The 16,166-nt window shown below is 38.6% G+C and overlaps 1 protein-coding gene across 1 annotated transcript in view; it reads left to right on the forward strand.

Moving 5' to 3' along the window:
• The window catches only part of LOC126183408 (calcium-dependent secretion activator-like), a 1,473,721-nt gene that overhangs the window by 1,372,409 nt on the left and 85,146 nt on the right, over positions 1–16,166 (forward strand). Inside the window, exon 32 of the mRNA XM_049925356.1 lies at positions 6,606–6,751. Within this exon, the coding sequence (XP_049781313.1) occupies positions 6,606–6,751 (146 nt within the window). The remainder of the gene's footprint in view (positions 1–6,605; positions 6,752–16,166) is intronic.

The raw sequence follows: 16,166 nt of genomic DNA on the forward strand, positions 1-16,166 counted from the left end.
TGATGGCATATTCTTCCTGTTTGGTCTTGCAGTTCTAGCCGCATAGGTCTTGCTCTCCAATAGCTTTAGGAACAAGGTGGTAGAACTATATCAATTATCCATGCACATTGTTCTCAATTTGTCCAGTAAAGTCTCACAAAAATCCAAAATAAATTGCTCACTTGCTGTGGTGCTGAATACTTTTTCTGCCTCAAGACTGTTATTAATTTTAAAACTGTAACAGTATTGATCATCAGTTGAGCTTACTTTATATATCTTCAAACAAAATATTGTCCTCATTCAAGGGTTGTATTGTATGTATGACAATCTCCATGAACATCAGACTCTCACCGACACAAAACATTTTTCCTGGCTTGTACACAATCTGAAATCTGTAAAGAAGAAGAGTAACAACCGGTCTGATCTTCCTCAGTTTGTCAAGCAGCTTTTCTGGAGAATCAACATCAAAATGAAGATACCTTGAGATGGGTTTGAATCTCCTGAAAGGCATGATTTTCCCAAAAACAGGAGTCTGTATTATTTTCCTCTTGTACAGAAGGTTTCTTTGTTTAGGACATAATTTTGCAGAGTGCAAAGTGAGCCTTCATCTCATCTACTGTCACAGCAAGCCATGTGCTTTCTTGACCATTATTTTCTGTTCTGCACATACAATTGTTTCTATATATGTTTTAGCTGCAAGCAATTTTGTTTACTTGTCCACCGATTCCCAGAAACGTGTTGTCAAAAACTGATCAGTTAAATGCAAATGTGATGCGTTTTAGCCTAGGGTTCTATGAATAGTAATGTCTACCTCACCTTCAATGCTGCTCTTGACAATGTAAGGGTTATTACAAACATTATCCAAGTTCCACTCATCAGTAATTGTTGAAGTATCTGTTGCCAGCTCTGCTACAGCGTCTCAATTGTTGTGGCAAAAATATCTCCTTTTGTCAACACAGTCACTGTCGTCAATTGCTTCTGATTCTATTAGTTCACTGTTTTCAGAATCTGTTTCACCATCAGTGTCACTTAAATCCCTTTCTTATAGAAAAATTACGTAGTCTTTCAGCTTGGATTTTGTATGGTTTGGCCACATTGTGCTACTGAATCTATGAAAGTATGCAAACTTTGCATGGTAATATTTAGCTGAAGTTGAGCATTTCTGGTTGATTTAAAGCCAGACTCAGCTGCTGCCATCTATTAAGATGCTGCCTGAACCAGAAATAGAAAATCAGTAATGCAGTATGTGCCTAAGCACTGCACAACAAGGAGACTGTACAGTGACAGCTGTACCCCTCATTGTATGTAAATGCATGCAAGTGTGATGACTGTTTTACCTGTCATTGTAAACCAATGTGTTAAAATTCCTCATACTGCCATTGGTGGGCCATCATCATTGCCTAAAAGAGAAAAAGACAGAGCAAGAGAGGGGGAATGTTTATCCAAAATATTATTGTCCACAGAGAGAATGCATGTAATATCAGAGGAAAGGATGGCTACAAGCTCCCAGCAACACGGCTTCCCACCATCAAGGAAGTAAATTCATGGCAATCGTGCAAGAGCAGTACAACCAATGCCTGGAAGCCACCTCTGTGGATAATACTATTTTGAATAAACATCCCCCCCCCCCCCCCCCCGCTCCTGACCTGCCTGTTTTGCTTCTAGCAAATGATGATGGCCCACCACTAGCAGCAGGAGCAATTTTAACCAATAAATCTTCTCCAGCCTAAGTACAGGAAAAATCCCTTTCTGACCAATGATGTTGGCCCAACAAAGGTAGCCACAGGAGATTTAGCCAATAACTCCATTGTTCAGCATTAGTGCAGGAATACTTCTCTTACTTTCCAATAAAGATGGCGCACCAATGCTATCCACAAGAATTTTGCCCAATAATCCCATTTCTCCAGCTAAAGCACAGCAGAAGTCTCCTTTATAAGAGAATGTTACAGAGGTCTCTGACAGTGCTCAGTCTACAGTGACCACCACAAAATGCTGAAGATGATTCCAGCAGAGAGGTCAACATGTTGACTGTTTAGAAGATTTTAACTTCAATGTCAAGTTTTGTCCTTATCCATTACTACTTCTCCTTTGAGGAGAAAATTACTAATGGATCTGTGACACAGCAATGGGAATCTAAATAGCTTGCTGATTGGCCAGTCTGTTAATGGACCAACTTAAACCTTATTAGTGACTCAAGATCCTTCACTCCTTGTTTATTTAAGGTTCATGGACAGTATGTTCATTATCTGCAACCAGGTCCGTGTTACTTTATCCTCAGTTTTCCACAGATTCCACACCATCTCTCCTTTCTGTTTCTTCTTGTCCTCTTCACACTATATGCAATCTTGTTTAATATAACCCCCACATTTGTGACAACTACGTAAAACCCTATGTCTGATGTGAAGCTCACCAACCATGAACAGAATTTCAACTCTAAAAAGCCTCTCACATAACATGCTCAGATGTGAATCTGCAGTGGCAAGTGTTACCTTTCTAAATATGCTCAAATATCTTATAAGACCTTCACAGCAAAATCTGAAGCTAATCCACATATGAAGGGACTGTGTCATATACATGCATGCCCCTAATCCACCAACAAATCCTGCATACCAACTGCCAAGTAAAATGCATCTTATATCCACTGTCACCTTTGACTTGAACCACTTATTAGTGTAACCACATCCTTTGCCAGGGCATTGAATACCTTTCATTATGCCCTGAAATGAGGAACTTTCCAAAGTCCTTCCCATCTCTATCCAAGTGTTATGATGCCATCCAGCCAACACAATATCCTGGTCAATCCATATACCACACCAACTCCCAACCACATGCCACACAGGTTTTATCCCTGTGGAAGATGTACATGCAAGATCTGTCCTGCACCCACTCATCATATATTATTACACTCCCATCACAGCCATATCATACCCTATCAAAGGCAAGGTCTTCTGTAACAGTAGTTACAGAAGTTACAGAACTTACTTCTGCAGGAAGTTCTGCACAGACTTTTATGTGGTCGATCTTATTAGCTACTGCGAAACTGTGGCCAATTGAAAAGTTGACTATGCAGTGGAAGAACATATTCCTGCACTCACCATCCACAACTACAGTGGCTACTTCACAAATCATACCATTTGAATCCTGCTCCTCAATATCAAGTTCTCTAATAAATATAGATGATAGTTGTTTTTATACCACATCTTTTCATTTCCTGGCCTCAATATCCATTTACTCGTGCCCCTAGCTATCCTGAATCTGTTTCCCATAACCTCTCTCTCCCCATTTCACTTAAGTAATCAACACTTAAATGTTTCTACCTATTGTTGCCCTCTTCCTCTGTTCTGTCTTCCTTCCCTCCCCCTCCCCCCTCCCATCAAGGTCCCAATACACTCTTTCACTTTATGAGCAACTTACCTGCCTCTGAGAGGGCTTGCTGTCTGGTGGTACATTATAAACCCATACCCTTGCTGCCTGTCTCCCCCTGCTATTTGTCTCCCTTTCCTCTGTCCCTTCCTTTCTCTTCCAGCCTCATTGTTTATATCACTCAGAATACCCAATACAACTCCTAACCCCAGATGGGCTGCTGAACAGGGACAGTACCTTTGGCTATGTAGTAATACATGTGTATCTGTGTATATGTCTTTGTTTTTACTCATTAAACAATGGAAATTCCAGGTAGGAATATCAACAACATAGGAAAAGATAGATTACTACTTACCATAATGACGACACATTAAGTCGTAGACAGGTACAAGTAAAAGGCACTTCCACAAGGCTTTCAACCACATCCTTCATCAGCAAAACAAAAACACATACCATTCATACACACAAGCAAGCATACGTCACACACATGACTGCTAACTCCAGCAGCTCAGGTCAAAATGCAACTACCACATGGGATTGAAGCAGCAATCTAGAGGGAATGGGGAAGGGTAATAGTACATGGAAGGGGGGAGAAAGGAACATTGCATGGTGGAATGTGCAGGGACTAGACCTCCAGCAGGCATAGTGTGAGGAGGCTGTAGGGCAGGGAGGTGTGGAAAAAAGGAGCAATAGAGGAGAGGAGTAGGGAGAGATATTGACAGGTGCATTGGCAGAGGGTGGCAAACAAAGAGGGTGTTTTGTTAATTAGTTCAACAATGGTTTCATGCTCTTTATGTACTTGTTGACCATTCATTGCATCAGCTGTATAGTGTGAGGTTACAATCACTCCTTCCATTTTTCAATTTTTATTTTCTTTTTCACTTTATATCATCAGTTATTTCCAGCATTCTCACCTTCCTTCCCCCCCTCCCCCCCCCCTCTCTCTCTCTCTCTCTCTCCCCCCCCCCCCCTCTCTCTCTCTCTCTCTCTCTCTCTCTCTCTCTCTATATATATATATATATATATATATATATATATATATATATATATATATATATATATAAAAGAAAGATGATGAGACTTACCAAACAAAAGCGCTGGCAGGTCGATAGACACACAAACAAACACAAACATACACACAAAAATCAAGCTTTCGCAACAAACGGTTGCTTCGTCAGGAAAGAGGGAAGGAGAGGGAAAGACAAAAGGATGTGGGTTTTAAGGGAGAGGGTAAGGAGTCATTCCAATCCCGGGAGCGGAAAGACTTACCTTAGGGGGAAAAAAGGACAGGTATACACTCGTGCACACACACACATATCCATCCGCATATACACAGACTGGATCAGACTCTGAATGTGGCTCTCCAACAGGGATATGACTTCCTCAAATCCTGCCCTGAAATGAGATCCATCCTTCATGAAATCCTCCCCACTCCACCAAGAGTGTCTTTCCGCCATCCACCTAACCTTCGTAACCTCTTAGTTCATCCCTATGAAATCCCCAAACCACCTTCTCTACCCTCTGGCTCCTACCCTTGTAACCTCCCCCGGTGTAAAACCTGTCCCATGCACCCTCCCAACAACACCTACTCCAGTCCTGTAACCCGGAAGGTGTACACAATCAAAGGCAGAGCCACGTGTGAAAGCACCCACATGATTTACCAACTGACCTGTCTACACTGTGAAGCTTTCTATGTGGGAATGACCAGCAACAAACTGTCCATTCGCATGAATGGACACAGGCAGACAGTGTTTGTTGGTAATGAGGATCACCCCATGGCTAAACATGCCTTGGTGCACGGCCAGCACATCTTGGCACAGTGTTACACCGTCCGGGTTATCTGGATACTTCCCACTAACACCAACCTGTCAGAACTCCGGAGATGGGAACTTGCCCTTCAGTATATCCTCTCTTCTCGTTATCTGCCAGGCCTCAATCTCCGCTAATTTCTAATTTCAATTTTCCGCCGCTCATACCTCACCTGTCTTTCAACAACATCTTTGCCTCTGTACTTCTGCCTCGACTGACATCTCTGCCCAAACTCTTTGCCTTTACAAATGTCGGCTTGTGTCTGTGTATGTGCGGAACAAAGATGATGTGACTTACCAAATGAAAGTGCTGGCAGGTCGACAGACACACAAACGAACACAAACATACACACAAAATTCAAGCTTTCGCAACAAACTGTTGCCTCATCAGGAAAGAGGGAAGGAGAGGGAAAGACGAAAGGATGTGGGTTTTAAGGTAGAGGGTAAGGAGTCATTCCAATCCCGGGGGCAGAAAGACTTACCTTAGGGGGAAAAAAGGACGGGTATACACTCTCGCACACACACACACATATCCATCCACACATATACAGACTCAAGCAGATAGCGACCAGAAATGACAGAAATGTCTGCTTGTGTCTGTGTATGTGCGGTTGGATATGGGTGTGTGTGCGAGTGTATACCTGTCCTTTTTTCCCCCTAAGGTAAGTCTTTCCACTCCCGGGATTGGAATGACTCCTTACCCTCTCCCTTAAAACCCACATCCTTTCATCTTTCCCTCTCCTTCCCTCTTTCCTGATGAAGTAACCATGGGTTGCGAAAGCTTGAATTTTGTGTGTATATCTGTGTTTGTTTGTTTGTCTATCGACCTGCCAGCGCTTTCGTTTGGTAAGTCACATCATCTTTGTTTTTATATATATATCAAGCCTGTCAGTATGTCCATATGTTTTCTCATCTTATGTACTCAACGTATGCCATCAAGGTGTTAGGCAACTACTTTTGCTCATATTCCTTGACATCAAGTGTCAATCAGTTACCATTTCATTGCTATGTTTCTCACTGTTTTGTTTCATTCTTCATTGTATTAAGAATGGAATCTCAGTATACTCTTTACAACAGTCCATGTCTGTCTTCATTGACACATGTTTTATACTTTTAGTGTGGTCCAGTTTTACTTGTTTTTATTTCTGGTTTTAATGTTCATTTATTTAATCCCTCATATAAAGTGTATTAGTTACTTGCAATTTTATTCTGAAATTGTCCAGATAATGTTATTTCTTTACAGTTAGAATAGTGTAGACATCAGATATCATTTAATACTGTAAAAGTAACAAGAATACCTGAACTGTTCAGAGTCGTCTTAGCTTGAGTGAAGTAATTTAACCACATGAGCTTCAGGTTTTAAATTGCTCTGAAATTTTAATATATTCCTTATAAATGTTTAATTCTCTAATGACAAATATATGAATCTGATCTGTATTGTGTTTTTGTCTCCAGAAACTTTATTCAGATTTTGAACTCCAAGGCGTAATGGAAGACAAATTGAATTCCAAGACATATCAAACAATTTCACAAAGAATGCAAACTGAAGAAGCAACATGTGCCCTCACAATGAACACTCGTCATGACATTGAAGATTCTGAGTATGTTGCCTATTTGTGTCTCTAACTTGTTCAGTTCTTCAATGGTTTGTTTTTTAATGGCATGCTGACATCAGCTAGATATTTTTGGAAGCCTTATAATTCTCAATAATAATAGTTCTGCAATATTAATATTAGAAACCTAAGCTACCATCAATTAACATTTTTATTGATCATTAGATAATAAGTTTCACCTATAAGACAAATGCTTCAACCCTGCCTTCCTGTAACTAACTCTTCTTCTTCAAACCAAAATGTCATTGCCCTTTTTTCTGCATTGTTAGTGCTTTTGTATGCAAGAATTCATTTATGTTTTGCATCATTATATGTATGGTAGTAACTAGCAGCATCTGCACACATTACATTTTTCTTCATATCTTATTTGTTGCGCATTTCTGGTGACCCACATAAAACTAAGTTCATGCAATCTACTTGTGTGCAAATTTCACCACAGATTGGAGACTTCTATGTACAACAGATAAATTTAAATTCTTCTCAGTTGCTCTAATAGGTTACTTCAAGAGTCCATCTGAGACTTTATGTGATGATAGGCATCATTATTGATTCTTACTATCCTCTAACAGTACATACAGTCAAATTTGCTCCTTAATAGCTACACTTCTAAGTTTCTCTGCTTTCAGAACTTAACAGCAAAGAGTATGGTTCATGAACAGTAGGACTAATTTGTATATGTTTTTTCATATAGGGCACAAAACCCCCGTGATGTGTGGTTGTCAAATTGTAACAGAATGATGGAACTGCTCATTCTCTGTTGCAAACTAACACCCCCCCCCCCCCCCCCCCCAAATCCCTACCCCTTAAGACTTAACGTTAAATTTTAATTGCGCAGTAGAATCGCAGTTTCAAAAAATTGTCAAATCATGGAATCCTAAGGTGGAGAATTGCTGTAAAATCCTACTGAATGACTACTTTTACTCAATGACTAATTTTACTCAATCAACAAATAATAATAATAAAGAACTGAAGGAAATTATATGTTACTTCAAATGAAATACATATAAAATTAAATTTATGTTTTATTATATTAAAAGCAATGACACAGCATATGACACAGTGACATGACTATCAGAAAAAGTGACCACAATAAAGGTATGAAGCAGATGGGGGAGTATTCTGTATCCTAGCTGCACATTCAGTCACTGATATGAATGCAATCCACCAAATGTTTTAGTTACTCCAGTGGATGAATAAATAATAAATGAAATTGATACTATCAATATAAATGTGGTTAATGGTACTGTGGCAACAGTATGTCCTCTTTGCAGACATCAGTGGCATGTTAATGCTGGTGCTTCCACATATTCTTACCAATCTCTTTACGACAATAAGTTGGCCATACATGGTCACATGTGAAGAACCAGAATCTCATTCATCAGGACTCTGACACTCTGAAGTCCCATTCACCATTTGAGCTCAAGAGTCCTCATTGTCCACAACCAGTGACCTTTCATCTTCCACATCGAAACCAAGAGCATTTGTCTTCATGTGTCCCTGTTCTCAGCTCTGCCGTTTGCACCATTGTGGCCGCAGGGAAAATGTACCTGTTTTTGCCAATAGCATGAAACCCACCAAGTTTAATAGATCTCCACCACAGAATGTCTCCAGATGTGGGCCAATCAGTACATATCTTCCTCACCAGTTTTCTTTAGAAATTCCTATCTGATGTTAATAGGTGATCAGCAAAGCAGAGTGTTCCTTATACACTTCAGCATTTCCAGAAGCGTAACCAACTTGCTAGGGCCTCCGGGAGGCTCCTCCTCCCACCACATATGCCCAGACATTCCAAGATTTCTGATTATTAGGTGTCAGCCAGCACTTGAAACTACTGCCCTCAGCCTTCTACAGAGGCAAACCATGATGAATGCCATGAACCCCATCGTAGGTTGATTGACAGAGAGTTCAGTGAGCCCTCTCATGTGGCTCCTTGACATGCAACCTTGGGTACATAGCCTCTGAATGCCATGTGGTCTCTATTTATTTATTTAGTTTTTCAAATCCTACATGTGTATAATATATACAAGGATATTGGACATGGTTAGGTATTTACAAGATAAAATACAGTTTGTATTACATTCCTAAGGACTAGATATTGAAGTAATTTAGCAAAGAATCATACATACAACAAACATTAGAGGCAACATACAAAGTAGAACATTCATATTGCATCTATATTTTTGTTGTTTAGCTTCTAGGTATTCTGTCAGACTGTAAAAGCAATGATCAATTAAATATGCCTTTAGTTCAGCCTTAAAATTACTGAGTTTACCTACTGATTTAATATGGTTAGGCAGATTATTGTAAATCTTTAACCCAGTATGTAGTGTGCCTTTTTGGCACAATGATGTTCTCACCTGTTTCATATGAAGGTCAGATTTTAGCCTTGTATTGTATGCATGTGTATCTTCATTTTTTAATAAGATATCTGGATGTCTATCAATATATTGTTTGATGTAAACTGATGGTTCGTAGATAAAAATGCAAGGAAGAGGAAGAACTGACAATTTTTTTAATATGGGTGTGCATGATTTCATATTGTTTACCCCTTCAATAATTCTTAATATTCTCTTTTGCATCCTGAAAAGTTTAATATTTGTTGTTGCATTGCCCCAGAAGATTATGCCATATTTAATTACTGAATGAACATAGGAGTAGTATACATTTAACAGACTGGCTTTGCTGCAACAAGTTTTTAAGATCCTTATCATGTAGCAGGTTTTGCTTAGCTTTCTTTGGAAATATTCAAAGTGTACCTCCCATTTTGTGTTGTTCTGTAGCCAGAGTCCCAGTAATTTTGTGCTGTCAACACTTCCAAGAACTCTGTCCTTAAGTTCTATTTGTATGTTTGGGTGGTGTCTTCCTTTTAGGTTATAGAAGTTCAGTGCTACTGTCTTTTCTTTGTTTATAATTAGCTTCTTATAGCTGAACCACTGTTCTACACTGTTCATTGTTTGGATTGCGGAGTCGTTTAGTTTTTATTCTGTTTTACCACTAATAAGGAAGCTTGTATTGTCTGCAAATTGAAGGGTAGTTTTCAATACCTGTTGTACATAAGATCATTGACATAGAGGAGAAACAAAATGGATCCTAATACTGATCCTTGAGGGATGCCATATTTCACATTTTCATATCGTGAATAGTAGTAGCTGATTTTATTATGCTCAGTATATTGCACTTCAACCACCTGTTTGCGACCACACTCACCACCACTCATTGGATATAATTCTAATTCCTAATTGGTCAAGCTTCTGCATTAGGGCATTATGGTCAATGACGTCAAAAGCTTTAGATAAATCAAGACATATGCCTGTCACAAACTCACTTGCATCCAGTTTAGTATAGATTCCATTAAGAAATTCAAATATTGCACTTAAAAAGTTGTCTAGCCTTTCCTGAAGCCATGCTGTGAGGGAGAGAGAATTTTGTTTTTATTTAAGAAATCAGACACTCTCTTATAAAAAAAAAATTTCTAAAATTTTTGAAAATACAGGCAGTAGGGCTATTGGTTTATAATTTGAAACACATTCTGGATGTTCTTTGTTGAGCAGTGGTTTCAGTTTTGCTGTTTATAGACATAAAGGGAAGGTTCCTGATGCCAGTCAGCTGTTGTACAAGTGTGTCAAGGGTTCAGCTAAGGCAAGACAACATTTTTTAATAATTGCATCTGATATTCCATCAATTCCACGTGAGTAGCCTGTCTTCAAGGTTTTTATAACTGAAAAAATTTCTTCAGTATTTGTGGGCGAAAGGAACAATGATGTAGACACATTTCTCACACTACTGGATGATGGAGGTGATATTTTGTTGTGTTCTTCCAATCCACTCACCAACTGTTCACTTACGTTTGCAAAATATTTGTTGAAGGTCCCTGCAATTTTTGTTGGGCAAGACATCATTTGTCCTTCATAACATAAGTTTATATTTTATTATCGTTTAGTTTCACTTGTTTGATTTTTTATAAGTTCCCACATAGCTTTAGATTTGTTTTTTTAATTTTCAATGTAATTGTCATTTGCCATTGTTTTAGCTTTCCTTACAACATTTTTGAGGATCCTCTTGTAATTCTTCAAGTACAAATAAAATTCCTGGGGCATGTTTGTGTCTTTGCTATATTGTGTAATCTTCTTTTCTCTGCACAAGAGATTCTAATACCTGTTGTAATCCATTTTTCTTTTTGAAGTTAGGTTGACATTTTTATGTTTTTAATGGAAATGCAGCTTCAAAGTATGACATGAAGATTTCCATGAATTTTTCAAACTTTTTATTAGTATTTTCACAAGTATACACTTCATACCAGGTTTCTTCACTTAGTCTCTGTATAAAAAAGTTTATTTGTTTGTTAGTGAATTTTCTTGTTTCTTTTACAATTTCCTGTTTCTCAGTTGTTTCACTTGGGGTGTGTAAACCAATAAACTGTGATCACTGAAGACAGTATTAAGATTTCCAGCACAGAAATTGTGATTTACATCTGTGTTTATTAATATCTGATCAATTGTTGAGCTAGTTGTTGGTGTAACTCTTGTAGGAGAATCTATGGTGGCTTTTATGTTATATGTTTACAGTAGGGCCATTAGGCTTTGTTGGTCTTTTGAGATTTCTTGAAAATCAATATTAAAATCTCCACATATGGTCACTGTTTTCTTGGAGTTTTTTATAGTATTTAAAGCTGCTTGTAGTTGATGACAGAAATCATTTAAGTTCCCATCAGGGCTCCTATATACAAAGATGATTATTAATTTTAATGCAGAGAGTTCAGCTGCGGATACTTCAAAAACTTTTTCTCTTCAGCTAACAGTTCAATGGATTTTATGTTACAATAATCAATGCAACTTTTAACAAATATACATGACCCTCCATGACTGGATGTAATTCTAGAGAACAATGATGAAACATTGAAGTCTGCAAGTTTTATGACTGACATTGCATCTTTAGGCAGCCAGTGTTCAGTTATGCACATTACAGAAGTGTTTTTCAGCTCATCAGTACATAAAATTTCAAGTTCATTTTATTTATTTAGCAAACAGAATACTTTTCACACATTCTTAGATCAGAACTACAAGCCTTGACCAATAACTGATTCTGTAGTAGATGGTGCCATCATGTGGTCCCTAGTAAATTATGAGTAGAACATCCAAATGCTGAGGTACGTACATTCAAAGAGACTTGCCTGAATGTCACTATTTGGACCCCATACAACATTTCTCATCAAATATACTCCAACATTTTGTTAAGGATGCTGCAGAGAAAGTCTTACATACTGAAACATTAGTCTACACTCAAATGGTACATAACTCATATTCTGTGTTTTGCATCATAATCAAATTGAATTATGACTGCTTGCATGTAATCAGGTTGAATCTTACAGAGCAGGAAATATTTGATGAAATCTTAATACCATATTTAACTTGCTCAGTTGGTGGTGTCCATTACTGATGATAAATTTAATACATTGTATTCTTTCACATGCAGAAAATGTAAAGGTGGATCTCTTGCAGTTGCATTGCTTGAATGATACATAATGACTTTCCAGCAACTGTAACACTGTCTTATCATTTGTGATTTCTCTGTCCTGCATAACATTTTATTAAGAAACACTGATAAATGTGACATATACAGCCAAATTTTCATTGAAATGAGAAAATCATCAAGTATTTTTTGAATATATGTTATACATTAACTACAAGGAAAAAGAATTAATACAAATGATTTTACATAAGACGTGAAGGTCAAGACAAAGTACAAATATGTTTGTAAGGAACATTTTTATCAGTTCACAGTTTTTATGCTAAATTCTATAAAACAAATAACTCTGGCAACTATTCTACAAATATGCTAATCTGTTTCTAAGGCGCTGAATTATTTTAATTATTACAGGTTACAGAAGCTTTAATACTATAATTACATTTTTTGGTGAACCTAATTATTTTGCGAACTGGTGTAAGGATCTTTATCTACAGAACTGTTTACAATGTCAGTAATTGGTCACAATGTTACATAGTGTATTTCTAGAACTTTCCACCACTACTCATTAATTTTACATAGCTGTGCTATCTGAGTGAACACTCATCCTCCTGGATTAGAAATTATTGTTTCTACAAAATAGGAATATTTTTCGTAAATGATGTAGCATTACTAACTTTTCACTTATAAGACAGTTAATTATTCCAACATAAATGTAAGATTACATAATAAAAGATACAATGTACTGAGCAATACAATAAATATTGTGTGATATTAGTAATCACACACAATATATATTTTTGAGAATAAAATTCAATCATCAGCTGCACAGGTGTAATATTCAGTTGCACTTAAATGGTTCTGACAAATCTGTCAACTTCAGAAATGTAATACTGGCAGATAACATGGATAAAGAGATTTCAAAACCTTCATGAATAAAACACAACGACATGACATATAACAAAATATCCATAGAGTATGCAGTAATTATAACCACAGCCTGATAACTTAGAGGGAATTAATGTCACATATATACAGAGTCAAGTTGGTTCGCATCAGCTAGACTCTGTATATCAGAGTAAATGGTTATAAGTGATCTGAGGACAAGGGCCATAGTTTTGCTTACATGTGACTACCACACTCATGCTCATAAATTAACGATAATTGCAGAATGTGGTGCCACACAATGTGGCACTACACAAAACTGATGCTAATAGCATAAGCACCTACAGAACACACACAACACAGATCTGTAAGTCCACAGTATTGGTGAAAAGCTGAGAAAAAAGTCCCAAAACACATGAGCTACAAAACACCACTGTTTCCTGCATATGTACCCTGACATCAATATGGGATATGATCACCATGCACACATACACAGGCCGCAAACAGTTTGGCATGCTCTGGATCAAGTAGTCAAGCAGCTGCTGGGGTATAGCCTCCCAATCTTGCACCAGTGCCTGTCAGAGCTCCTGAAGTGTCATTGGGGTTTGGAGACATGCAGCAGTGCATCGACCGAGAGCATCCCAGACGTGCTCAATGGGGTTTATGTCTGGAGAACAGGCAGGCCACTTCATTTGCCTGATATCTTCTGTTTCAATGTACTCCTCCACGATGGCAGCTCGGTGGGGCCGTATGTTATCATCCATTAGGAGGAAGGTGGGACCCACTGCACCCCTGAAAAGACGGACATACCAGTGCAAAATAACCTCCTGATACACCTAACCTGTTACAGTTCCTTTGTCAAAGACATGCAGGAGTATATGTGCACCAATAATAATCCCACCCCACAGGTCCATTTCAAGGACATTAAGGGATTGGTATCTGGTTCCTGGTTCATGTCAGATGAAAAGCTGGCAAGAACCACTGTTCAGACTATAGCCGGACTCGTCCGTGAACATAACCTGGGACCACTGTTCCAATGACCATGTACTGTGTTCTTGACATCAGGCTTTACGGGGTCTCCTGTGACCAGGAGTCTGTGGAATGCACTTTGCTGGTCTCTGGGCAAATAAGCCATGTCTGTTCAGTTCTCTGCTGACTGTGTGTCTGGAGATAACTGTTCCAGTGGCTGCAGTAAGGTCCCGAGCAAGGCTACCTTCAGTATTCTGTGGCTGTCTGCGGTCACTGATGGTGAAGTATTGGTCTGCTTGTGTTGTTGTACACTGTGGACATCCCGTACTGTAGTGCCTGGACACGTTTCCTGTCTGCTGGAATCGTTGCCATAATCTTGAGATCACACTTTGTGGCACACGGAGGGCCCGTGCTACGACCTACTGTGTTTGACCAGCCTCCATTCGCCCTACTGTTCTATCCCTCATAACGTCATCAATATGTGTTCTTTGAGCCATTTTCAACACACAGTTGCCATTAGCATGTCTGAAAAGGTCTGCACACTTCCTCGTTGCACCGTACTCTGACATGCACCAACACAGCTCTGCGTATGCAGATTGCTGCCAGAGCCACCGTGCAACGACCGCAGGTCAAATGCACCGCATGGTCATACCCTGAGGTGATTTAAACCTGCAAACCACCGAGCAGAGCATTGTTTCACCATGTATCAGTATCCTTAATTTATGAGCATGAGTTTAGATGAGGTATTGCTTACAGATGAAAACTGAACCGAGTGCACATAACATAAGTTGTCACCTATTTGTGTAGACAGTGCAGTAGTGCAGGGGACACCAAAATTGTGTGGGTTCTGGGCTGGAGATCACCATATCACAGGGGAGGTGATGTTAAAGAGCTAAAGTCTGTGTACAACTGTATACCTCATGATACTTATACTCTACAGCCAACAAATTAGAAAATGTTTATATCAACAGATTGAGTAACTACGACCAATAAACAAATGGCTAATGAACAGTACTTCAAACACAATCAGACAAGTGTTCTATAAACCACTTCTCTTATGGATAAGATTCCCAGCAGCCTGGAACTTACTTTTAACTGGATAGTAATGAGCCATTTCACATATATATCTGTAGTAGTTACATTTACCAACATCCAGGTCCCTGTAGCAGTTATCCATCCTCTGCGATTTATTACAGTCTTCAAGAATTGTCTTATAGAAAGCCACATCATCTACGACCATGAGCAGTAAATCAATACATACTGAAAAACCCGACTCTATATGCTGACTTATTACAGAAGCATACCCCTATCAAATTAAGACTAGCGCTGTCTTATATGTCATTTCCATCCTATATAGTTGCATAATCTTATTTGACAATATTTGCTAACGTAGTTTGTTTGATCTATGCACTATGTAATTTTATGTATAATATAGAAAACATAGAATGCTTAGAATCCCTTTATTAGAGTAAACATATGTGGTTTCATATCCTTCTTACATGTAGCACCTATATTATATCTCCTCACCTTCTGTTAAATATTTCAGTTACTTCCTGTGTATATTACTTTTCCTAAGTGTAGGCTATCTACACTGATGTGCCAAAACATTGTGACCACGTGCTTAATAGCTTTTTTGTCCATCGTTGGAAAGAAATACATCACTGCTTCTGTGTATCAGGGATAAAACAGGTTATTGCTAGGTTTGTGGAGGTATGTGGTAGGCACAGATCATCTAATTCGCACAAATAATGGGCCACTAATTTGCATAAATGGTAATGGCGCCTAATAGCAACCCAGATGGTTTCCATAGGATTATATCAAGCGAATTTTGTCACTGAGACATCACATGAGTTTACTGTAATGATCCTCAAACCACTGTAACATGGTTATGGCAATTATACTGCTGAAAGATGACATCACCATCGGGAAGACAACAAGTAACAAGGGAAGCAGCTAGTTTACAGCTGTCAGTATGTCTTTGACTGCTACCATAGGTCCCATGCAAGTACAGGAGAATATCTTTGGTAGCATAATACTGCTCCCTTCAGCCTGTGTCCAATGCGCGGTGCACGTTTTGAGCTGCCAT

This window comes from Schistocerca cancellata, chromosome 4, assembly GCF_023864275.1.
Source record: "Schistocerca cancellata isolate TAMUIC-IGC-003103 chromosome 4, iqSchCanc2.1, whole genome shotgun sequence".
In the NCBI taxonomy this organism is placed as follows: Eukaryota; Metazoa; Arthropoda; class Insecta; order Orthoptera; family Acrididae; genus Schistocerca; species Schistocerca cancellata.